This window comes from Staurois parvus, unplaced genomic scaffold (genome assembly GCF_062004578.1).
Source record: "Staurois parvus isolate SC_StPar_1 unplaced genomic scaffold, SC_StPar_1.0 ptg000118l, whole genome shotgun sequence".
Lineage (NCBI taxonomy): Eukaryota > Metazoa > Chordata > Amphibia > Anura > Ranidae > Staurois > Staurois parvus.
Genome location: NW_028317914.1, coordinates 6,745,252 through 6,770,429, shown reverse-complemented (window position 1 = coordinate 6,770,429; position 25,178 = coordinate 6,745,252). Strand labels below are relative to the sequence as shown.

The following is a 25,178-nucleotide window of genomic DNA, read 5'->3' as shown; positions in this document are numbered from 1 at the left end:
CTTGCATTGAAGCATTCCTTTTTATGTAATTTTTAATGTTCTGAAACATAAAGTATCCCATGCAGGAATTCCATTCTTATGGTCTTTAGGTTTTATGGTCTTTAAAGCACAACTTAACCCAAAAATAGCTAGAGAAAATGTACAGCCCATTAAAAGATAAAATATCAAATATTCACTTTCAATCCAAAGATTTCCCTGGCAGTAATTAAATGCAAAAAATAATGCATCTAAAAATGTATTCATGATATAGAGTTGCATTCGTTTTTGTGTTTTTTTTTTTTTTTTTTTTTTTTTTAATATCTGCCTAGAGTTCTCTTTTAATTTTCTCTGCAGGAATTTCCTCCTTCTGAAAGCACAAATGTTTCTTTGTAATCTCAAATATGTAAATAAAGGGGTCTATCTATCTATATATACAGTCATGGCCGAAATTGTTGGCACCCTTGATATTTTTCCTGAAAATCAAGTATTTCACACAAAAAAGGTATTGCATTAACACATGTTTTGCTATACACATGTTTATTCCCTTTGTATGTATTGGAACAAATATAAAACAGAGGCAGAAAAGCAAATATGACATAATGTCACACAAAACCCCAAAAATGGGCTGGACAAAAGTATTGGCACCCTTAACTTAATATTTGGTTGCACACCCTTTGGAAAACATAACTGAAATCAGTCGCTTCCTATAACCATCAATAAGCTTCTGACACCTCTCACCCGGAATTTTGGACCACTCTTCCTTTGCAAACAGCTCCAGGTCTCTCTTATTGGAAGGACACCTTTTCCCAACAGCAATTTTAAGATCTCTCCACAGGTGTTCAATGGGATTTAGATCTGGGCTCATTGCTGGCCACTTCAGAACTCTCCAGCGCTTCTTTGCCATCCATTTCTGAGTGCTTTTTGACGTATGTTTGGGGTCATTGTCCTGCTGGAAGACCCAGGATCTTGGACGCAAACCCAGCTTTCTGACACTGGGCCCTACAGTGCGACCCAAAATCCTTTGGTAATCCTCAGATTTCATGATGCCTTGCACACAGTCAAGGCACCCAGTGCCAGAGGCAGCAAAACAACCCCAAAACATCATTGAACCTCCACCATATTTTACCGTAGGTACTGTGTTTTGTTCTTTGTAGGCCTCATTCCGTTTTCGGTAAACAGTAGAATGATGTGCTTTACCGAAAAGCTCTATCTTGGTCTCATCTGTCCACAAGACGTTTTCCCAGAAGGCTTTTGGCTTACTCAAGTACATTTTGGCAAACTGTAGTCTTGCTTTTTTATGTCTCTGTGTCAGCAGTGGGGTCCTCCTGGGTCTCCTGCCATAGCGTTTCATTTCATTTAAATGTCGACGGATAGTTCGCGCTGACACTGATGCTCCCTGAGCCTGCAGGACAGCTTGAATGTCTTTGGAACATGTTTGGGGCTGCTTATCCACCATCCGGACTATTCTGCGTTGCAATCTTTCATCAATTTTCCTCATCCGTCCACGACCAGGGAGATTAGCTACAGTGCCATGGGTTGCAAACTTCTTGATAATGTTGCGCACTGTGGACAAAGGCAAATCTAGTTCTCTGGAGATGGACTTGTAACCTTGAGATTGTTGATATTTTGCCACAATTTTGGTTCTCAGGTCCTCAGACAGTTCTCGTCTCCTCTTTCTGTTGTCCATGCTTAGTGTGGCACAGACAGACACACAATGCAAAGGTTAAGTGAACGTCTCTCCTTTTTATCTGCTTTCAGGTGTGATTTCTATATTGCCCACACCTGTTACTTGCCCCAGGTGAGTTTACAGGAGCATCACATGCTTGTAACATTCTTATTTATCCGCAGTTGTGAAAGGGTGCCAATACTTTTGTCCAGCCCATTTTTGGAGGTTTGTGTGACATTATGTCGAATTTGCTTTCTTTCCTCCCTTTTTTTGTTTTGTCCCAATACACACAAAGGGAATAAACATGTGTATAGCAAAACATGTGTTAATGCAATACGTTTCGTGAGAAATACATGATTTCCTGGAGAAATATCAAGGGTGCCAACAATTTCGGCCATGACTGTATATATATATATATATATATATATATATATATATATATATATACTCTGCGCAATCAAAAATATCTACAAATTAGATGAAATCATGTGACTACATAAGACTCGTATAAACGCATTACATCCACATAAAGTTAATAAATACATGTGACTGAAAAAAATGTAATCTACTATTGTGCAAAACATTCAAATAACACAAAAAATAGTGTAAAAAAACAATCCCCAGTGAGACAATAGATGTCTATATATAGATATATATATATATATAAAAAAGTCCACTAATTTCTTCTCCCACCTTGATTAAAATCCATATAAATGAAAGAACATGCACCAGTGCAGATATTTGGAACAAATCACCACCACATAAAGTGACTCTGCCACCTTCCAAACAGGCTGCTTACCTCAGGTTTTGACCTGTTACACTATGTCAGTATGCACCTTGCCCTTTAAAGGGGCTCTGTCGGTGTCTATCCTCACAAGAAACACCACTACTCCATAAATTTGCTCAAAAGAATGAAAAGAATCTCATTGCGCAATATATACAGTATCTCACAGAAGTGAGTACACTCCTCACATTTTTGCAAATATTTTATTCTATCTTTTCATGTGACAACACTGAAGAAATGACACTTTGCTGCAATGTAAAGTAGTGAGTGTACAGCTTGTATAACAGTGTAAATTTGCTGTCCCCTCAAAATAACTCAACACACAGCCATTAATGTCTAAACCGCTGGCAGCAAAAGTGAGTACACCCCTAAGTGAAAATGTCCAAATTGGGCCCAATTAGCCATTTCCCTCCCAGGTGTCATGTGACTTGTTAGTGTTACAAGGTCTCAGGTGTGAATGGGGAGCAGGTGTGTTAAATTTTGTGTTATATCTCTCACTGTCTCATACCAGTCACTGGAATTTCAACATGGCACCTCATGGCAAAGAACTCTCTGAGGATCTGAAAAAAGAATTGTTGCTTTACATACAGATGGCCTAGATTATAAGAAGTTTTCCAAGACCCTGAAACTGAGCTGCAGCTCGGTGGCCAAGACCATACAGCGGTTTAACAGGACAGGTTCCACTCAGAACAGGCCTCGCCATGGTCGACCAAAGAAGTTGAGTGCATGTGCTCAGCGTCATATCCAGAGGTTGTCTTTGGGAAATAGATATATGATTGCTGTAGAGGTTGAAGGGGTGGGGGTGTCAGCCTGTCAGTGCTCATACCATAAGCTGTACACTGAATCAAATTGGTCTGCATGGCTGTCATCCCAGAAGGAAGCCTCTTCTAAAGATGATGCACAAGAAAGCCTGCAAACAGTTTGCTGAAGACAAGCAGACTAAGGACATTGATTACTGAACCATGTCCTGTGGTCTGATGAGACCAAGATAAATTTATTTGGTTCAGATGGTGTCAAGTGTGTGTAGCGGGAACCAGGTGAGGAGTACAAAGACAAGTGTGTCTTGCCTACAGTCAAGCATGGTGGTGGGAGTGTCATGGTCTAGGCCTGCACAAGTGCTGCCGCCAGTGGGAAGCTACAGTTCATTGAGGGAACCATGAATGCCAACACGTACTGTGAGATACTGAAGCAGAGCATGATCCCCTTTCTTCTTAGACTGGGCCGCAGGGCAGTATTCCAACATAACGACCCCAAACACACCTCCAAGACAACCACTGCCTTGCTAAAGAAGCTGAGGGTAAAGGTGATGGACTGACCAAGCATGTGTCCAGACCTAAACCCTATTGAGCATCTGTGGGGCATCCTCAAATGGAAGGTGGAGGAGTACAAGGTCTCCAACATCCACCAGCTCCGTTATGTTGTCATGGAGGAGTGGAAGAGGACTCCAGTAGCAACTAGTAAAGCTCTGGTGAACTCCATGCCCAAGAGGGTTAAGGCAATGCTGGAAAATAATGGTGACCACACAAAATATTGACCCTTTGTGCCCAATTTGGATATTTTCACTTAGGGGTGCACTCACTTTTGTTGCCAGTGGTTTAGACATTAATTGCTGTATGTTGAGTTATTTTGAGGGACAGCAAAGTTACACTGTTATACAAGCTGTACACTCACTACTTTACATTGTAGCAAAGTGTCATTTCTTCAGTGTTGTCACATGAAAAGATATAATAAAATATTTACAAAAATGTGAGGGGTGGACTCACTTCTGTGAGATACTGTAAATCTTCCATATATAGTTTATTAAAAGGGTTAAAAACTCACTCACAAACTGAGTGTACTACATCCAGTGCACTTAAAATAGATCGCCTCTTTAAAATCAGACAATTTTCCCCTTTAAGGCTGGATTTTGGCTTCTGATACCTCTCAAGATGGCCGAATTCTGGTACCCATTTGCACAGTGATGTCATCCAGCCATTACCTTGACGTGGTTCGTAATCCAATCATGACTGCTTCAGAAAGATCTTTTAAGGTCATCACCCTCCTGCAGTAATGTATTTTGTAATTTGGGAGGCGTTTGTTCAATATTGGCTCTAACAAATCACTTTCTCAGTATTCGAATATACAGTCTGGCTAATAGTTTGAGTTCTATCACAAACTGGTTAGTTTCCTTACATTTAGGGCTCTTTTACATAGGTAGCAGGCAGTACCACCCTCTAATAAGCGATACACGAGGAATGGTTTTTCAGTGAGCGGCAGAGCAGCTGCTGGCAGGCACTCAGGAGGGATATTGTATTGTCACGTTGTAAATGTGATCCAAGCAGGAGGCTCACCATCGCGGCACGGTCTCATTGGTATCACTGGGTGAGGTTGACAGGTAATACTTCATATCAAACTCTGTAAGCTGAGTTAAATCTGTCTGCTTTTCTCTATGGCATATATCCAACTGCATTGTTAGGATATAGGTGGGTGATCAGCGTACAGTTAAAATGTGGATCAACCACCAGTTTTTACTGCTCCTTTGCGACCTGTTTGAAATGGCCCATATGCTTTGTATCTTCCAAAAATCGGAGTCTGTTCATTTTACTTTTTTTTTGTTGTTTTAATTGCAGAATGGCAACTTCAGGTTGCAGGACCATGCAAGCCCCGCACCATAGATCTCAATGGGCAAGTTTTACAGACCGTGCTGCAGTTCAAACTCTGTAACCCAAGTTAAAATTGCTGTGTCAGGCTGTAATGTTGGAATTCCAGTGGGCAGTCAGAAGACTGTAAAACCACAGCTCAGCCACCTGTTTTTATTGCTCCCCTGGAGACCAAGACATTGTTTTTTACTTCACTTATTTTCAGTTTCTTATGCTGCAAAGCTCTGCAGCTTCTGGTACTATATACAATTCTTTTGTGTGTTTTCTATGATTGGAGACATGACACAGGAGACATGCTAGTTGCTTCATAATTGTATTGTTGAGCATCTAAAAGGAAACTAGCATGGCTTTAGCATTACTAGGAAGTCCCAAGATGACTTTTTACACATTAACCCTACTGTTCAAGACAGTATGTTACACATAAACTATACATTTTACATACATAATTAGCTAGCTTAAGAAAGACAAATGGCCATTAAGTGCAGCCTCCCACAAATATGCTAAAATATAATTTATATATATAAATACTTTGCAATTATGTCTGCGTGATGGACGATGACAGCAGCTGCAGCTTGATCACATATTACTGGCTTGACCCCATGATTGTAGCTCAGAGCATGACGAAGTCCATTGGTGCTATAACAGACTAGGCAGTAATAACAGTGTAACTGGTCTCATAGTATCTGGAGTTCACCATTACATCTTCTGCAGGAATGTTCTAGTACTAAGAATCAAAGTCTATACTGGTCATGTCAATCTTGAAGCAGACATAGGGGTAATATTCTTGTGTGTTCAGCTGTAAGCCAGGGATATCCATGCCAACCTGGGAAAACAGCAGCTGCAGTTAGTTCATTGAAAAATACATTGGGCTACATTAATTAAAACTGAACTCCAGGCATATATTGAAGACACAAATGAATACAGTTGCCTTACGTTAACACATCATCAGTGTATTTTCTAAACTAATACTCATTAAGGCTGAAAAGGCTTCTGATGTCACAAGTAATTAAAAATAACCTATATTAAAGTAGATGTAAACCTAATTACTAAAGTGTCCTGTAAGGTGTATATGGTGATGTCATTTAAAAAGTCACTTTTAGTCTGACAGTTCTCCGTCCTCTTATATCTGCCAGTTTTTTTCTCTGGGTTTTTCCTGAATTCTGGATGGAAAAAAGGTTATAACAAGTATTTTTAAAACTATATATATATATTTTTTTTTTTTTTTAATGATACACACTGATTTAGCTAACTAAATGTCATTTAGTTAGGGTTTTCATATATATCTTCCATGAAAGTTAAAATAGACTAATGTTCATGGAAGATATCTATGTTGTATTAGTGCAATGTGTTAGCCCCAGTTCATATATATGCGGCCATGCGGGCACAAGAGCCCATTCATTTGAATGGACTCCCGTACCCCATGACACACAGGGAAGAAGTCCATGCAATTCATCCGAAAATGCAGTCTACACAGGAACCTCGGTTCCCAGTATGGTTGCGTTTTCCAGTGTGGGCGGCATGCCATTAGAACTAAAGGTCCCCGTCCGCGGGTCCGCATTCCTCTGTGCGGGTGGTGCGGCTGCATGGATTTTCATGCAGATCCGCAGCGGCACCACCCCCACAGATGTGAACCTAGCCTTACGGGCCCTCTCTGGATTTACTTACATCCATCATGTTGGCAGCAGCTGCCTCATCCAGGTGTCTGAAAAGGGCATTTAGTACATCTCGCAGTCTCTTCATAGATTTCTTGTTGGGTTGCAAAATCATTGCGTGGAAATTCACCGGTAAACCATACCTGAGTAATAGAAGAATTTGAATATGAGTTACAAGAAGTACCTAACAGTGGGTGCCATCTATAATATGAGTGGAAAGACAGTTGTAGTTGTCAGTAAATTACAATTTCTAAGACATTAGATATATTTTATTTCCACCTTTAGCTAAATGACAACTGCAAATACTGTATATACCCAAACTCATATAAACAAGACTTAAAATAGAACTAAAGGGGGATAAACGTATCTTTCCAATGCTCCTGCGTTGGTGCCGGCATCTTCTGTGTTTATCATTGTTCGGCATGAGATGACATCACTCCTGTGCATGCGCAGGAGCTAGTCATCCTGACACACAGAGATGGGCCTGGCACTGTAAGCATGCGCAGCTCAGTTTACAGCTCCAGAGAAAACAGCAAACAGGCAGGTAGGGGCATTTTATTGCAGAGGAGATGATGCATGTCTCTTGTACAATAAAGAGCCTTCCTGGTCCCTGTTGTTATAGAGGAACTTCAGTTTCGCTTTGAGACTGAAAGAGAACAGAGGGGCAGATTTCATAAAGTGTTGAATGTGACATACACCGCATTTATTAAGCATAACAACTGACCACAATAATAACCCCAAGCATTGGTACCAGTGGATGCAATTTGTGGCAGTGGATGCAATAATAACTCCCTGCATTGGTTGCTGTGGCAGTAATAGTAACTCCCAGCATTGGTGTCAATGATCACAATAATATCCCCCAGCATTGCTAGTAGTGAATGCAATAATAATGCTCGGTAGTGGTTGTCAGTGGCCACAATAATAACCCCCAGTGTTGAATGTGACATACACTGAATTTATTAGGCATAACAATTAACCACAATAACCCCAAGCAGTGGTGCCAGTGGATGAAATAATGACTCCAGGAATTGGTGATAGTAAATGCAATAAGAACCCCCAGCATTGGTGTCAGTGGCCACAATAGTAACTCCCAGCATAGGCATGAGTAGCCCCAAAAACAACCCTCAGCATTGAAATCAAAGGCAGCAGTAATAACTCTCAGCGTTCTTATTAGGGGCCACAATAATAATACTTAGCATTGGTATTATATAGTATTTTGTAACCCCTCTCCCCACTCGTGGTCAGTGGCAATTTTATGTAGCCCCCATCCTCATTGGTGGTGAGTGGAAGTATTATTTAACTCCTCCCACATTGACATATGCAGGGAATGACGTTGTATTTCTACTTCACATGGGCAGTAACATAAAAAACCGACAACATCCATATATAGGGTAAAGCCAGGATGGTCCCTACAGCAGGGGACCACAGACTGTGTTGCAGTAGGTCATGGCCCCAGCTCACACCACCTCCCTACTCTTCATGTTCTGTTGTATCTTACACAGGCACTGTGACCTCCCCTCATCCGCTTCTTTAGGATTGTATCTGGAGTTACAGCTGACAGCTCCTTGGAGAGGCACCCCTTACCATCACATCAACAACCCCCCTGCCTCACCACCACAGCACCACCACCCTTCAATCACCACTGTGTTTGTGCTCCCCTTCCCACCACCCTGATAACTGATAACCTCCACCACCTGAAACCACCATACCTCCATACCAGAGGTTTTGTTTTTTCTTTTATTGAAAATAGTTTACCTTTTAACCCTTTTGCTGCCTGAGCAGTTTTTGTGTTTTTTGCACACATTTAAAAATTATTTTAGGCCTGAAGCTTACACAAAACCCCCAAACATTCTATATATTCTGAAAGTAGGAACCCTAGAGAATACAATACTGGTAGTTCCAATATTTTATGTCACTCAATATTACCGCAATGGTCCAAGGAAACTCAAACCTTCAATACAAACACACTAAAGTGGCAAACGCAATAAATTACCCAAATTTTTGGTAAAATATAAAAGATGAGGTTGCACTGAGTAAATAGATAACCAACATGTCAAATCTTAAATTAGTGTGCGTCTGTGAAATGGCGACAAACTTCAGTACCCTATATATACTGTATGTAACGTGTATCGCAATAGACGTTTTCATGCGTAGGCGCCCCCTGATGCATGTTTACGTTTGTACATGTGTGTATGGGGGGGGCGGGGATTTTAGGTGTAACTTTATTTTTTTGTAATTAACTAAAAAAAAATGTTTCGCTTAACTTTTTTTTTCCCATCACATAGGGGACAAAAAGTCCCCTATGTGATGATTTTTTGGTGACATGCAGGATATAAAAGATGATCTCCGCTGGGCTCCACGGAATGCGATCTGCAATACATTCTTTCCTGGGTATGGTAGCATTGGAAAGTGACAAGGTGACCTGGAAGTGACATCATACACATCACTTTCTGGGTCACAGGAGAGGAGAGCAGACGTGTCCACCTGTTGGCATCTGCCATCATGTCACTCCCGGACCCGCAGATGGGTGCTGGTACTGGGGGTGTGTGGAAGCAATCAGGAGGCAGCTGCCCAAATGCTTCCAACAGATAGGAGACTGCTTGTCAGTTTTACACACAATCCTGGTGGCTGCAGCCTCCAGATTGTGTGTAAAATCCTCTGCTGGCAGAGAAAGGGGGCCTCCCTTGTGTACATTCAAAAGCCCTGGAACTACTGCTTGGTGCTGCCATTTTGGATGTGATCTCAGCAGTCCCAGTAGACCGAGAGTTGTCACTATAGTATTTCTCTTACCTCAACAGCTACCTATGTAAATGTATTCATGGCTTCCATTCTCCATGTGATGACTTATCATGTTGGTCCTTACCTGAGGACAGATTCCACAAATACCCGCAAGGCTTTTATATGAATCCAGGCAATAAATGCTTCACTGAAGTTTACTTTCAACCAGCGCAGGAGAGGACCCTGGAAAACAGAATAGTTTTACCTCTCAGACCCAGTTGGTTATTTGTCTCTAATTTCCAAGGTCAGCCTCAGGTTTTCTGATGCTTCATTGGAACGTCACTGGCTATGTGTGATCAAAACCCCGATAAATTCCCTATTATTCAGAAGGGTAAACTCAGCTTTTATTATCCGTTCACATTATGCTGAGTTTTCTAAGGCAAGCCTTAGAAGAATGGATTTTCTTACCTTCCACCCATGGAAAGAAAATCATTTGGCTCCCTCATCAACACAGTCAATGTTGATGGGGAAAGCCCTCCCAGAATGCTGTTGCGTTCTGCCAGAAAGGAGCCTTCCTGGCCAGCAGAACACAATGGGATTTATTTACTAAAGGAAAATAAACTGTGCACTTTGCAGTTGCTCCAGAATTTGGTAAATGAGGGGAAGCTCTGCTGACTTCCATCATCAAATCATGTGCAAGCAAAAATGCTGTTCTTTTTATTTTCCTTGCATGTGATTGGGTATTCTTTGCAAAGTGAAGCATTATCTCATTTATTAAGCTCTGGAGTAAATGTCCTTCCACAGTGCAACTTGCTAAGTTCAGTCTATTGGCAATAATAAGAACTGGTATAAATCCTGAGATTTGTGTAACTAAAAGGCAGGCTTGATCCACCTGCTGGCTTGTATACAATTTTTGGGCAATTTCTAGGCTCCTCGACACCCTGAAGAAACTTGATGGCAAACCAGGGTGTCTGGGCACCGTAATTGAAAATGCCTTAGTTGGGCAAGTCATAGGTGATTCGATTTTCTTTCCTGCAACCACAGGTTGCAGGAAAGAAAATAATTTGATTCCCCAATCAACACAGTGAGTGTTGATGGGGGAACCCCTCCCGCAGCGCTATTGTGTTCTGCCGGCAAGACGCCTTCCCAGCTGGCAGAACTCTGTTGGTGGCTATAGCAGCTGGCAGTAATCCCATTTAAAAAATCAGACAGGCTGGTTGTACTGAAGTTGATCAATGGATCAACTTGGGTACAACCAGCCTGCCTGTATATGGATCGAATCTTGGCTGGTCCCTCCTGAACTGGCCAAGATTCAATCCATCTACGGGCAGCTTTCAAATATACAGTAGTTGCACTCACATATTGCAATCATCTTTTTTTACTTTGGATTTATTCTAAATAAATAAAAAATATGGATTCATTTCACATACTGATTTATTTCATTCATTCACACACATTTTTGGTGGTGCTGCACATATTTATTTGTACATATCCATTAGGATTTACACTCCCTGGCCACTTTATTAGGTACACCTGTTCAATTGCTTGGTAACACAAATTGCTAACCAGCCAATCACATGGCAGCAACTCCATGCATTTAGGCATCTAGACGTGGTGAAGGCAACTTGCTGAAGTTCAAATTGAGCATCAAAATGGGGAAGAAAGGGGATTTAAGGGACTTTGAATGTGTCATGCTTGTTGGTGCCAGACAGGCTGGTCTGAGTATTTCAAAAATTGATGATCTACTGGGATTTTCACACACAACCATCTCTAGGGAAATTGAGACTCATCAGACCTGGCAATGTTTTTCCAATCTTCTATTGTCCAATTTTAGTGAGCCTGTGCGAATTGTAGCCTCCTTCCTGTTCTTAGCTGACAGGAGTAGCACCTGGTGTGGTCTCCTGCTGCTGTAGCCCATCTGCTTCAAGGTTCGACTTGTTGTGCATTCAGAGATGGTGTTCTGCAAACCTTGGTTGTAATGAGTGGTTACTTGAGTCACTGTTGCCTTTCGATCATTTCTAACCACTCTTCCCATTCTCCACTAACATCAGTAAGGCATTTTCGTCTGCACAACTGCCGCTCACTGGATATTTTCTCTTTTTCGGACCATTCTCTGTAAACCCTAAAGATGGTTGTGTGTGAAAATCCCAGTAGATCAGCAGTTTTTGAAATTCTCAGACCAGCCCGAATGGCACAAACAACTATGACACATTCAGAGTCACTTAAATCCCCTTTCTTCCACATTCTGATGCTTGGTTTGAACTTCAGCAAGTCGTCTTCACCACGTCTACATGCCTAAATGCATTGAGTTGCTGCCATGTTATTGGCTAATGAGCAATTTGTGTTACCAAGCAATTGGACAGGTGTACCTAATAAAGTTGCCGGTGAGTGTATATATCAATCCTTACTGTTGCTAGCAGCCTACGTTTGGTACCATAGCACTGACTTTGTTGTTTTTTTTTTGGTAGATGCAAAACTATTAGTTTAGTGTTGGGGTAGCTCGAGACTGTGCATGTTTTTAAAGGGCCATCCAAAAAACGAAGCCAGCGCTCAAATCTTCATGCTGACTAGGGGTACTTTGACTGTCTTTCACTGAGGTGCAGCCCTTGGAAAATCGGGAAACCTTGGTACTGGTGAAGAAAAGCAAAAACAGGGCGCTCTCTCTTCATGCATTACCGTGGTAAAACACGAGTTTATTAAAATGCATAACAGTGCACAAACCAAAAGGAGATTAAAACAGAGACAAAGAGTCAGTGGTGACGGAAGACCCCTGATGAGGTAGGCTGAGGCGTTTCGGGGGACGTACTCCCTTCTTCAGCAGGGAGTATGTCTCCTGAAACGTGTCAGCCTACCTCATCAAGGGTCTCCCATCCCTTGGGACCGTCACCACTGACTCTTTGTCTCTGTATTAATCTCCTTTGGTTTGTGAGTATGCACTTTTATGCACTTTAATAAACTCTTGTGTCACCACGGTAATGCACAAAGAGAGTGCACCCTGTTTTTGCTTTTCTTCACATGTTCATAAAGGGCGCATTGACTAAAAAAATGTTGAAAAACAATGGCCTAAAACAGGGTGAGCAACCTTTGGCTCTCCAGCTGTTGTGGAACTACATTTCCCATGAGACATTGCAAAACTGACAGTTACAGCAATGACTTGCAGAGGCATGATGGAACTTGTAGTCCTGCAACAGCTGGAGAGCCGCAGGTTGCCCACCCCTGGTCTAGAGGGAGTCATCAGATGGTATACATGAACAGTTCAGCAGGATCCTGTGACAGAGCAAACACAGCTCATAACAGCATCTATACATGTATGGTTGTGTTCAATACTTACATACTGCTGCTTCTTATCTGCCTCCAGCTTAATGATTTCAGCTTTCTCAGACTGCAGCTCTTTCTCATTGAAAAAAAACTCCCGCACTATGAACCTGGAATTGAGTACAGAGTTACAGCAGATTGTAATAGAATGTAATTGAATGAACATTAATGGCTTCTTGGAAGAGCTAGTGTACAGGTAAGACATGTAAATAAACACAGGACAATAATGTAGGAAAGGAACCACCTGATTGTACAAAAATAGACTTTATTTAATCATAGTAATTATTAACCTGTTCACGCCCACAGTACGCAAATATGAGGCCTCTCAGTGGCCGGGCCTTGACACCGAGCAGCTGCATATTTGCGTACCAAAAGTAAACCAACATCTGCCAAGAGCGTGCACTCTGCGCTCTCTTGGCGCCTCACGGAAAGGTACCGATCACTACTTGTGATTGGGACCTTTCGGATCATGTGAGCGCTGTGACAGCCAATCACGGCAGTCACATGGCCCTAAACCCTGCAGTGCCTCCTGGCGTCAGGAACCCCTTAAACGGCTGGGAGGCGCCATCACCAAGGGGTTAATTGCTGCTATTCACCATTCAGAATCCTTCTCACACTCATCTGACTTCCTCAGACTGAATTCTGATTTTGTGAGATATTGCACTGAAAGAGGAACTTCAGCAAGCTCTGCAAAAAGTACAACAGTTCTAAGTATTGTAGATGCTGGCTTTTACAAAACAGGTACTTACCAACCCATGATGTCCAGCACTGTCATTAAAAGACCTGAAATCCTCATCTCTGGCTTCATTTATGTGACGCCATCTTGGATTCAGGAGCCTGCTGTGACTTTCTGTTCAGTCCAGGGGCAGACTGACCATTTGGAAACTCAGGCACTGCCCGAGGGCCCGGGGTCAGTAGGGGGCCCCATGAGATGCCCCTGGTACCTTTTTCATAGGTTTTTTTGAGTTTGGGCAAGGACACAGGGGCCCTATGATCCCCTATTGCCCGGGGGCCCCATGAGTTGTCAGTCCGCCCCTGGTTCAGTCACAGCCACTCCCCACCATGCATGCGTGAGATGTGCAGATTTGGGGAGAATGTCCCAAAGCCTCCTGGGATGTGGGGGTGATGTATCCCAGGAGGCTGCAGGTGGGAGTGGGGCAGATCCAACAAATGCCTAGGTGAGGAATAGGGAAGTGGAGAAAGTACCTAATGGTACAGGTACTTGCTACCCAAAAAAAAAATGTTTTTTTCTTGTCCTGTAATGATGAAGATGTTTCATAGCTTACCAAGCCACACTTTCATTTCATAGAGTGTCAGAAAGATACCCCAACAACCATATTCATACCTTAAAGTGGAGCTCCACCCAAAAGGGGAAGTTCCGCTTTAAGGACTGCTCCCCCGCTCCCCATTAAGGATTGGCACCTTTGGGGGGTAGGGGGGGAGCGGGTACCCGAATTTGACAGGTACCCGCTCCCACTTCCGGTCCGATCACCTAGGCGATCAGAAGCGGAAGGTGCCCTCCCACCCTCCCTGTAGTCTTTTGGGACACGTGACAGGTCCCAGAAGACTACAGGACCATTCAGGAAGGCTACTCGCGCATGCACAGTGGGTGCCCGGCTGTGAAGCTGCAAGCTTTCACAGCCAGGTGCCCACACTGAAGATGCCGGCCTCCTGGAATACAGGCTGGCTGGTAAAATGGGCTGCAGGGGACACACCACAGGACCGAGGGACAGGTAAGTGGCTGTTTTTTTAAAAGTCAGCAGCTACAGCTTTTGTAGCTGCTGACTTACTTTTTGACAGGGTGAGTGGAACTCCGCTTAAGACACCTTAAAGGGGAACTTTAGGAAACAAACACAAAAATGGGGAACAGGCAGGATTTTTTTATGCAGAAGAGACATACTTGGGGGATTTACTAAAAGAGTACTCAGAATTAGACTTGTGATCTCTTTCGTTGTGAATTGAAATTCAGACAAAATGTTTGTTATTCAGAGATTTGGAGGTATCCAAATGTTTAAAATCACACTAGTAACACATTTCAATGAATCCAAAATATATTATAACAAACCGAATTATCCAAATTCAAATTTGACAATTAATTTGAATTCGAATGCAATAAATGCAATAAGGCATAAAAATGAAATAAGATGATTTCTATTTAGGCTGCTTATTATAATATAATAAAACAGAATAGAATATAAAAAGAATAGATTAAAATAAAACAGACTAGAATCTAAAAGAATAGAATAGAACAGAACAGAAAAAAACAGAATACACTAAAACAGATAAGAATATAAAAGAATAGAATAGAACATAAAAGAATAGAATAGATTAAAACAACATAGAATAGAAAATAAAGGAAAAGAATATAAAAGAATTGAAAATAAAGAAATATAATATAAAATAATAGAATAGAAAATAAAGGAATAGAATATAAAAGAATTGAATAGAAAATAAAAGAATAGAAAAAATAGAATAGAAAATAAAATAAAAGAATAGAATAGAAAAAATAGACTAGATAATTATAGAATACATTAAAAAGAATATAGCCATCTTCTGAAAATCGAATTCAAATTTTGAATCGATTTGAAAATAACAAATATACTAAACGAATCCAAATATACAAAATGAATTCTGTAAAAAAATCATTCTAACATAGTGAATATGATGAATAAAGGTTATTAACTTAACGAGTGAATCTGAAACTAAACACATTTTTCCTTCATGCATGTGCATGGTAGCCAATCAGCTTCTAACTTCAACTTGTTCAGTGAAACTTTGACAATAAAACCTGGAAGCTGATTGGTTTCTATGCAGAACTGCACCAGATTTTGATCCCCCCCCCCCCCCCATGTCTCAGGCACAGCCCAGGGCACAATTTCAGCAGGGCTGAGATGAATGAACTCCTCCATATGCATGGGAGTGACGTCATCTCAGGAAGGCCAATGAAAACAGTCAAGGATTGGTATCCAGAAGCAGACCAAGCAAGACAGCAGTTGGCGGGTAGCTCCAGGACACCAAAACCTCTGGAGTGAAGGTAAGTATAATTCTACTTTCACTTGAATCCAATCACCATGGAATGTGTAAGTGTTGACTGTCCAAAAGCAGAATAAGTATGAAAGTTGTGGGGCTAACCTGTCCTAGTTATATAACCTCACTGTTGGCGTAATTGTTTACCATCAGTGTCCCACTGGAGAGATTTCTCTTCGCACCTTGTCCCATAGTCACAATAGGAAGTAGGAGGACATCCCTTTAAAGTGAGGGAGTGTCCCCACTGGACGATTTTCCCTCTATTTCTGTTCTGGTGACAATTACACATCCACTAGATCTACCTAGTGAGCACAAGTGATGAACATAAACACAATTCTTACTTGTTTTCTCGAGCTTTTATTTTAAACTCATCAATGACTTTTCTGAAGAGGGTAACAGTAAATAAACCTCCTTCTGCGTCCTCTGCAATCATCCTACAAAGGACAGACAGCAATGTAAATACCAGACTCAAGCACAGACAACTTCCCGCTTACCCAGAGTGACACAGATGTTTCCCTTGTCTATCAGTATAGTAACTGGATAAAGTCGACCACAGACGATTCGAATCTCAGCCAGTTCAGCAGGGACCAGTTGAGATTCAAACCATCTATGGGCAGGCTGATTGTATCTAATTCAATTGTTGTATGACTTTGGTACAACCAGCCTGTTGGATTTTTCATGCGATTATTGCCAGCGGGGAAAGCTTCGCCTCGCGCCCTCGCTGGCAGAATACGATAGCTCTGCGGGAGGGATTCCCCCATCAATACTGACTGTGTTGATAGGTAAATCAAGCTGTTTTTCAGGACCAATCCATGTTTGCAGGAAAGGAAATTGCATCATCCAAGGCTGGCATAATAGTCACAGATATCTTCTACATCTAGATCTTAGTTTAGATACCTTGCATTAAAGCCCAGCTAAAGCCTCACTAGTTACCAGGGGCGTCCCTAGGCAGGTGCGGGGGTGCGCGCGCCCACGTGACACCTATTGCACAGGAAGACACTGGACCCGCTCCACGAAAAGGTAAGTTTCAAAGCAAGCCGATGATCCCCACAGGATGGATCGGATCTGCAGATTGAGCATAATGGATAGGAGTCCGATCCATTATGCTCCCCAATTCACAGATCCGATCCTACTTGCGGGGATCGTCGGCTTGCTTTAAAACTTATCTTTTCGTGGAGAGATCAGTTAACCCCGTATAGATTGCAAGCTGACAATCCTTGCAGGATGGATTGGATCTGCGGATTGGGGAGGATAATGGATCGGACTCTGATCCATTATGCTCAATCCGCAGATCCGATCCATCTTGCGGGGATCATCAGAGGGGGTGTCACAAAGGGTTTTGGCACCGGGTGACACCAACCCTAGGGACGCCCTGCTAGTTACTACTATAATGCAGTCAAACTGCATATACAGTACAGTATAAACATACTGTTACAATTTTACATAGTAAGTGCAAGAGTTAAAATAGTCTATGTTCGTAGCACATTGGAGAACCAGACCACAGCTCTAACACACAAACAGCAGCCTGGGTCTCCAGCAGTCCAACACTTTTCCCTGCACACTGCTCCAGTCATTAGTGCTCTAGCTTCCTGAGCAGTCCTGTTGATTGGAGCAGTGTACAGAGGGAATGTCATACTGCTGGAGACCCGGGATCCTAGCATGTGAAAGCCATGGCCACACAAAGTTTGGAGGTCTTTAGCTATTGACTCTGTAGACAGTTGGTGAATTCTGGGCACTGCGTGCTTCAGCATGAGCTGATCCCATCATTTTACGTGGCCTATCACATCGTGGCTGAGTTGCTGTTGTTCCCAGTTGCTTCCACTTTGTTATAATACCACTAACAGTTGACCCTTGAATTCACTGAGCTCTTGAGAGCGACCCATTCTTTCACAAATGTTTGTAGAAGCAGTCTGCATGCCTAGGTGCTTGATTTTATACACCTGTGGCCATGGAAGTGATTGGAACATCTGAATCCAATGATTTGGAGGGGTGTCCCGATGCCTTTGGAAATATAGAGTGTATATATGAAAGGTTTTGTGCCTGGAGTTCACCTTTAAAGCCCAGCTGAAGCCTCTGTATCTATTACTGTAGTGCAGTCAGAATGCGTACAGTGGGGAAAATAATTATTTGATCCCCTGCAGATTTTGTAAGTTCGCCTACTTACAAAGAAATGAAAGGTCTGTCATTTTTATCATAGGTGTATTTTATATTTCAATATTTTTATTAAATTTTCCAGAGACAAGCAAGGAAATGAGATATGGTTCATTCATACAGTATTGCAATAAACATTATACAGTTGAGCATTTCTGTTATTCCACTCACTGGGCGGTGGTGGTGTTGGTCTTAATTAGCAATATCATCAGAGGTATTCATATGTGTATGATGAACCTTGGTGAGGAGCTTGGGATGTTAGGGGGGTATTGGTGGGGGAGATGGGGGAGGTGAGGATTAGGGGAGGAAAGATATAACTGGGTGAATGAGGCTATACCAGTCTCGGTTTAGAAGGTAATTTTACTCTTTCAATGTCATCAGGGTTGTACAGAGCATTTTGGGTGATTTAGCCTTCGGGTCCATTGGTGATGAAATTTATGGTGGGAAGAAGTGTTGATTGCGGATATTTTCTCCATTTCACATTGGGTGTTGAGGTCTGTAATTAGTGAGGTAATTGAGGGGGTAATATTTGTGTTCCATAATCTGGTAATGTTTATTTTGGCGGCGAAAAATGTGTGGGTAATAATTGTTCGGGAGTGAGGAGGGAATTTCTCGATCCCGATATGTAGGAGTGCTAATGAGGGATTTGGGGTTATCAAAATTTTGGTTATGTCAGATATTAATTGGAAGGTAGTATTCCAGAAGGATCTAAGTGACTTACATGACCAAAGAATATGTAGTGTTGAGCCTGTCTCACCGCATTGTCTCCAGCATGTAGGAGACTGTTTCGGTAGTAGAGGGAAAGTTTGACCGGGGTCAGGTACCATTGGTGGAGTATTTTTAGATATGACTCCCAGTGGGAGCTGCATCTAGTAGCTTTATAGATAATGTTGAAGGCCTTTTCCCAGCATTGTAAAGTTATTTGTTCTGATAGGATTTTTTCCCAGTTGGTTAGGGAGGTTGTTTGTAGTGTAAATTGTAAGTTTGTGAGATATGTATAGAAAGTGGAGATACCCTTACCTGGGTATTGAGGTTTGGTGAAGAAGAGGTAGGCTGTAATTGGTATCTTAGTGGTGTGGGGTAAGATTGTTGTTTGTAGACAATGAGCGATTCTTAGGTATGTCATAGGTGTATTTTAAATGATAGAGACAGAATATCAACCAAAAATCCAGAAAAAAAACCACGATACAAATGTTATAAATTGAGTTGCAGTTCAGTGAGTAAAATAGATATTTGATCCCCAAGCAAAACATGACTTAGTACTTGGTGGAGAAACCCTTCTTGGAAAGCACAGAGGCGAGATGTTTCTTGTAATTGGTTACCAGGTTTGCACACATTTCAGGAGGGATTTTGGTCCATTCTTCTCTACAGATCTTCTCTCGATCCTTAAGGTTTCCTGGCTGTTACTTGGCAACTCGAAGTTTCAGCTCCCTCAATAAATTTTCTATAGGATTAAGGTCTGAAGACTGGCTAGGCCACTCCATACCTTAATGAGCTTCTTCTTGAGCCACACCTTTGTTGCCATGGTGGTATGTATTGGGTCATTGTGATGCTGGAAGACCCATCCACGACCCATCCTCAGTGTTCAGGAAAGGGAAGATGGAAGAAGGTTCTCATCCAAAATTTTACAACACATGGCCCTGTCCATTGGCCCCTCAGTGCGGCAAAGTCAGCCTGTACCTTTAGCAGAGAAACAGCCCCAAAGCATAATGTTTCCACCTCCATGCTTGATGTAGGGATGGTGTTCTTAGGGTCATAGTCAACATTTTTCTTCCTCCAAACACAGCAAGTTAATGAGTTATTGCCAAAGAGCTCAATTTTGGTCTCATCTGACCACAGCACTTTCTCCCAATCCTTCTCTGAATCATTTAGATGTTCATTTGCAAACTTCGGACTCACTTTTACCATGATCATCCTTACCCAATAAGGCAAAATTTTGCATGGAGCTCCAGACCAAGGGCGATGGATGAGTATTTGGTATTTCTTCAATTTGCAAATAATCACTCCAACAGTTGTCTCCTTCTCACCCAGCTTCTTTCTGATGGTCTTGTAGCCCATTTCAGCCTTGTGCAGGTCTACAGCCTTGTCCCTGACTTCCTTTGACAGCTTTTTGATCTTGCCCATGGTGGTGCCCAAGAAAAAGATTCTGTGGGCAGGTGTCTTTTATACATATAACGAGTTGTCGTTAGGAGTACCTTCTTAAATTGACAGGACTAATCTGTGTACCACATGAGCCAGAATTATTGTTGGTTGTTAAGGGACCAAATACTGAACTGCAACTCAATTTATAACATTTGTATCGTGTGTTTTTTCTGGATTTTTGGTTGATATTCTGTCTATAAAGTACACCTATGATAAAAATGATAGACCTTTCATTTCTTTATTAGTGGGCAAACTTACAAAATCTGCAGGGGATCAAATAATTATTTTCCCCACTGTACGCATCCTGACTGCACTACAGTAATAGATACAGAGGCTTCAGCTGGGCTTTATAGGTGAACGCCAGGCACAGAACCTTTCATATATACACTCTATATTTCCAAAGGCATTGGGACACCCCTCCAAATCATTGGATTCAGATGTTCCAATCACTTCCATGGCCACAGGTGTATAAAATCAAGCACCTAGGCATGCAGACTGCTTCTACAAACATTTGTGAAAGAATGGGTCGCTCTTAAGAGCTTAGTGAATTCAAGGGTCAACTGTTAGTGGTATTATAACAAAGTGGAAGCAACTGGGAACAACAGCAACTCAGCCACGATGTGATAGGCCACGTAAAATGATGGGATCAGCGCATGCTGAAGCACGCAGTGCCCAGAATTCACCAACTGTCTACAGAGTCAATAGCTAAAGACCTCCAAACTTTGTGTGGACTTCAGATTAGCACAACAACAGTGTGTAGAGAGCTTCATGGAATGGGTTTACATGGCTGAGCAGCTGCATCCAAGCCTTACATCACCAAGTGCAATGCAAAGCGTCGGATGCAGTGGTGTAAAGCAGCCGCCGCTGGACTCTAGAGCAGTGGAGACGTGTTCTCTGGAGTGACCAATCACGCTTCTCTGTCAGGCAATCTGATGGATGTGCCTGGGTTTGGCAGTTGCCAGGAGAACAGTACTTGCCTGACTGCATTGTGCCAAGTGTAAAGTTTGGTGGAGGGGGGATTATGGTGTGGGGTTGTTCTTAAGAAGTTGGGCTTGGCCCCTTAGTTCCAGTGAAGGGAACTCTCAAGACACCAAGACATTTTGGACAATTTCATGCTCCCAACTTTGTGGGAACATTTTGGGGATGGCCCCTTCCTTTTCCAACATGACTGCCCACCACTGCACAAAGCAAGGTCCATAAAAACATGGATGAGCGAGTTTCGGGTGGAGGAACTTGACTGGCCTGTACAGAGTCCTGACCGCAACTCTAAAGAACATCTTTGGGATGAATTAGAGCAGAGACTGTGAGCCAGGCCTTCTCGTCCGACATCAGTGCCTGACCTCAAAAATGCTCTTTTGGTTGAATGGTCAAACATTTTCATAGACACACTCCTAAATATTGTGGACACCATTCTCAGAGGAGCTGAAGCTGTTATAGCTGCAAAGGGTGGGCCAACTCAATATTGAACCCTACGGACTAAGACTGGGATGCCATTAAAGTTCATGTGCGTGTAAAGGCAGGCGTCCCATTACTTCTGGAAATATAGTGTATATGTATTCCTCAATAGTAACGATGGCTATAAATCCAATATGTGTGCACCAAATGACTTTGCAAACCTAGATATTACCATATAAAAGTGACTGACAACATCACTGTGCAGTACATAACCTGAGCAGAGAGCAGAGCTGTGGGAGGGGCTCCCTCTACAGGCTACCTGCAGTAAACCACAGGAGGGGTTGGGGACAAGGCCAGTCACCCTGCACAAGGAGGGAGAGCAGCAGTGACCGGCCATTATTAGAGGAAGCTCCTGCACAGAGGTAAAGCTTCACACTGGATTACTGCACAGATCTGGAAGAAGTACACACAGCACACCGATTCAAGGAAGATAACGTATGATTCTTGTATTTTGACATTATTTGCCTATCCCAGAGTTCAGCTTTAAGGAAGATCACCACCCAAAACTAGGTGTGTTTTAGGGTCCTATAAGACACTGGACACCCTTCCCCTTCTTTCTTGCTTCTCTCCAACCCTAATCCTCACTTTTCTCTCTTAGTCTTCCCTTTCTATTCTCTGCTAGGATTACTTGTAGACTTCTCACTCACCTTCTCTCTTTTACACTTTATTTCTTGCTTGTGTTAGGGAAATGCTAAAGGATTATAACCTAATTTAAAAGATGCTGCTTAATACTAAAGGAACCTGTGCTGTGAGGGACATGGGGGTTGCTATTCCTGAAAATGTAGTAGTTTAATTATAGAATGGTTTCTAGTGAGCTGCATTCTTAGTTTATATTACATGTGAACACAGCTGGATCCAAGTTGTCATATTTCGTATGCTGGAAAGTTATTACTCACTTGGTTGAACGAGGTACAACCATATCAGATAGTGATTCATAGGTTTTTTGCCATGCACTGTAGCTTGCCCTTTGAAAAAAAAACGAGCGGTTATTATCCTTTGATAAGGTTATTATTTTCATCTGAACACAACCAACCATAGACAGTTCTAGAATTTATTTTTGTGCAAGCCAACTAATAAAGTATGGTAAATGAAGAACATCTGTATAGTAGGTGGTCTATTATATTTACTCCATAAATATTAGTATATTGTACTCCTTAATATAGAAGAAACTGTCCATATTTAGAATGTAAAACACCCAGTCTGTTCAAGCAAAAAGAAAAAAAAAACTATAAAGCATAATACTATTTGCTTCAATGGAGAAAAAAAATCCTTCCAGATCCACCAAGGCAATCATACAGTATACTTTCTGGATCAACAATCTCTGGTGATATTACCTATAAATTTTATTATCCAAGTATATTTTATGCATTTAGCTTTTTAAAAAACAATCAAGTTACCTAGAACAGGTTCTTGAGGGAGTCTCTTACTGTGAAGAAGCCTTTCTGTATGTGGAGGTTCAATCACTTTTCCTCCAGACTAAAAAGTGCCCCCTTATCCTCTGTAATGACCTCTGTACCAAGTTCACTATATGAACCACTGATGTATTTATACATGTTGATCATATTCCCCCTTAATCTCCTCTTCTCAAGAGAGAATAAATTCAGTTCCTCTAATCTTTCCTCATAGCTGAGCTCCTCCATGCCTCTTATGAGTCTTTCTCCAGTTCCCCAATGTTCTTTTTGTGAATTGGTGCCCAAAACTGAACTGTATATTCCAGATGAGGTATTACTAATAATTTGTACCAGGGTAATATGATATCTCTCTCTGCACTCTATACCTCATTAATACAAGAAAGGATTTTGGTGGCTTTGCTATTATTGCATGCTATTATCAAGTCTGTGAATGACCAGAACACCCAGATCTTTCTCCACCATTGATTACCCCAGATGTACTCCACCTAGCATGTATGATGCATGTGTGTTTTTAGCCCCCAAGTGCATAACATTATATTTATCAATATTAAACCTCATTTACCAGTTGGAGACAACCTGTAAGGAGGGTATTAGTTGGAGACAACCTGTAAGGAGGGTATTAGTTGGAGACAACCTGTAAGGAGGTTATTAGTTGGAGACAACCTGTAAGGAGGTTATTAGTTGGAGACAACCTGTAAGGAGGTTATTAGTTGGAGACAACCTGTCAGGAGGTTATTAGTTGGAGACAACCTGTAAGGAGGTTATTAGTTGGAGACAACCTGTAAGGAGGTTATTAGTTGGAGACAACCTGTCAGGAGGTTATTAGTTGGAGACAACCTGTAAGGAGGTTATTAGTTGGAGACAACCTGTAAGGAGGGTATTAGTTGGAGACAACCTGTAAGGAGGTTATTAGTTGGAGACAACCTGTAAGGAGGTTATTAGTTGGAGACAACCTGTAAGGAGGTTATTAGTTGGAGACAACCTGTCAGGAGGTTATTAGTTGGAGACAACCTGTAAGGAGGGTATTAGTTGGAGACAACCTGTAAGGAGGTTATTAGTTGGAAACAACCTGTAAGGAGGGTATTAGTTGGAGACAACCTGTAAGGAGGTTATTAGTTGGAGACAACCTGTCAGGAGGTTATTAGTTGGAGACAACCTGTCAGGAGGTTATTAGTTGGAGACAACCTGTCAGGAGGTTATTAGTTGGAGACAACCTATTATTCCATTGCATATATTGATGTCATCTGCAAAGAATGAAATGGTACTTTTATTCTCAATCTCTATATAATTTATAAATATATTAAAAAAAGTGCCCAAACACTGATCCTTGGGGTACACCCTAATAACCTTAGACCACCTACAGTACGACTTATTAGTTTGCCTGGATATAGGGGGCATCTTATATCAGATAAGGGGGAAAGGAGACTGAGGAAGTGCTTCCTCCTGCCAGCAGCAAACTGATGAAATCCTCTCAGCGAAAGCAAAGTCATTGGATTGAAAGTCAACGGCATTTTTTTTTTAACTGATAAGTGGTTGAGGTTTTTGAAATACTGTACATTGTGACATGTCAGGAATGTGTTCAGACTTGTACAGTCACTGAAAAGTCCATTTAAGGCACACATTACTTACTTTGGGACAACTACCAGAAGAGTAATGAGGTATTCCGACTCCAACACAAAGTCATCTTTATTTACAATATCAGCTAGGGTTCGGGTTAGAAGATTGCCCCTGTGGATAGAGAAAAAAGGCCACTGGTATTAACAAACAATAAACCCATACAACAGAACAATTTCATAGTTGTACACAGTAGTTAAAGGCAACCTGTATTTAGGATCTGATTTAATAAGCAGTAGTTTGGCTTTAAATATTAATAATAAAACAGACGGTATGAGTAGGGTTGGGATGCAGTAGCAATGGACCCAGATGTGTTCAGATCCTAGTCCAAACCCAACTGAGCTATCCTGCCAGGAAGCTGTTGTTGCACAAAGCCAATCATAACTGGCCAAGGCATTCCCGAAGGTGCATGTATACAAGGGACATGTACTGTATATGTGTGGCTGAAGGCAGGGAATGCCTTGGCTGCTTATGATTGGCTTTGTGCAACAACAGCTTCCTGGCAGGATAGCTCAGGTGGGTTCAGACTAGGATATCCTGACCTCATCCCGAAGTGTGAGCTTTTACAGGTGAGTTCTCAGAGCATTTCTTTCTGTGCGCTTTTGGCATTGTTGTCATTCAGGC

The 25,178-nt window shown here is 41.8% G+C and overlaps 1 protein-coding gene across 1 annotated transcript in view; it reads right to left on the bottom strand.

Moving 5' to 3' along the window:
* Positions 1–5,365: 5,365 nt before the first annotated feature.
* The window catches only part of ATP6V1C2 (ATPase H+ transporting V1 subunit C2), a 57,257-nt gene continuing 37,444 nt past the window's right edge, over positions 5,366–25,178 (bottom strand). The window contains exons 7-13 of the mRNA XM_089672068.1: positions 24,570–24,668; positions 22,425–22,493; positions 16,122–16,214; positions 12,770–12,863; positions 9,584–9,681; positions 6,734–6,863; positions 5,366–5,891 (exon numbers count right to left, since the gene is read on the bottom strand). Of these exons, the coding sequence (XP_089528194.1) occupies positions 5,793–5,891; positions 6,734–6,863; positions 9,584–9,681; positions 12,770–12,863; positions 16,122–16,214; positions 22,425–22,493; positions 24,570–24,668 (682 nt within the window). The 3' untranslated portion in view covers positions 5,366–5,792. The remainder of the gene's footprint in view (positions 5,892–6,733; positions 6,864–9,583; positions 9,682–12,769; positions 12,864–16,121; positions 16,215–22,424; positions 22,494–24,569; positions 24,669–25,178) is intronic.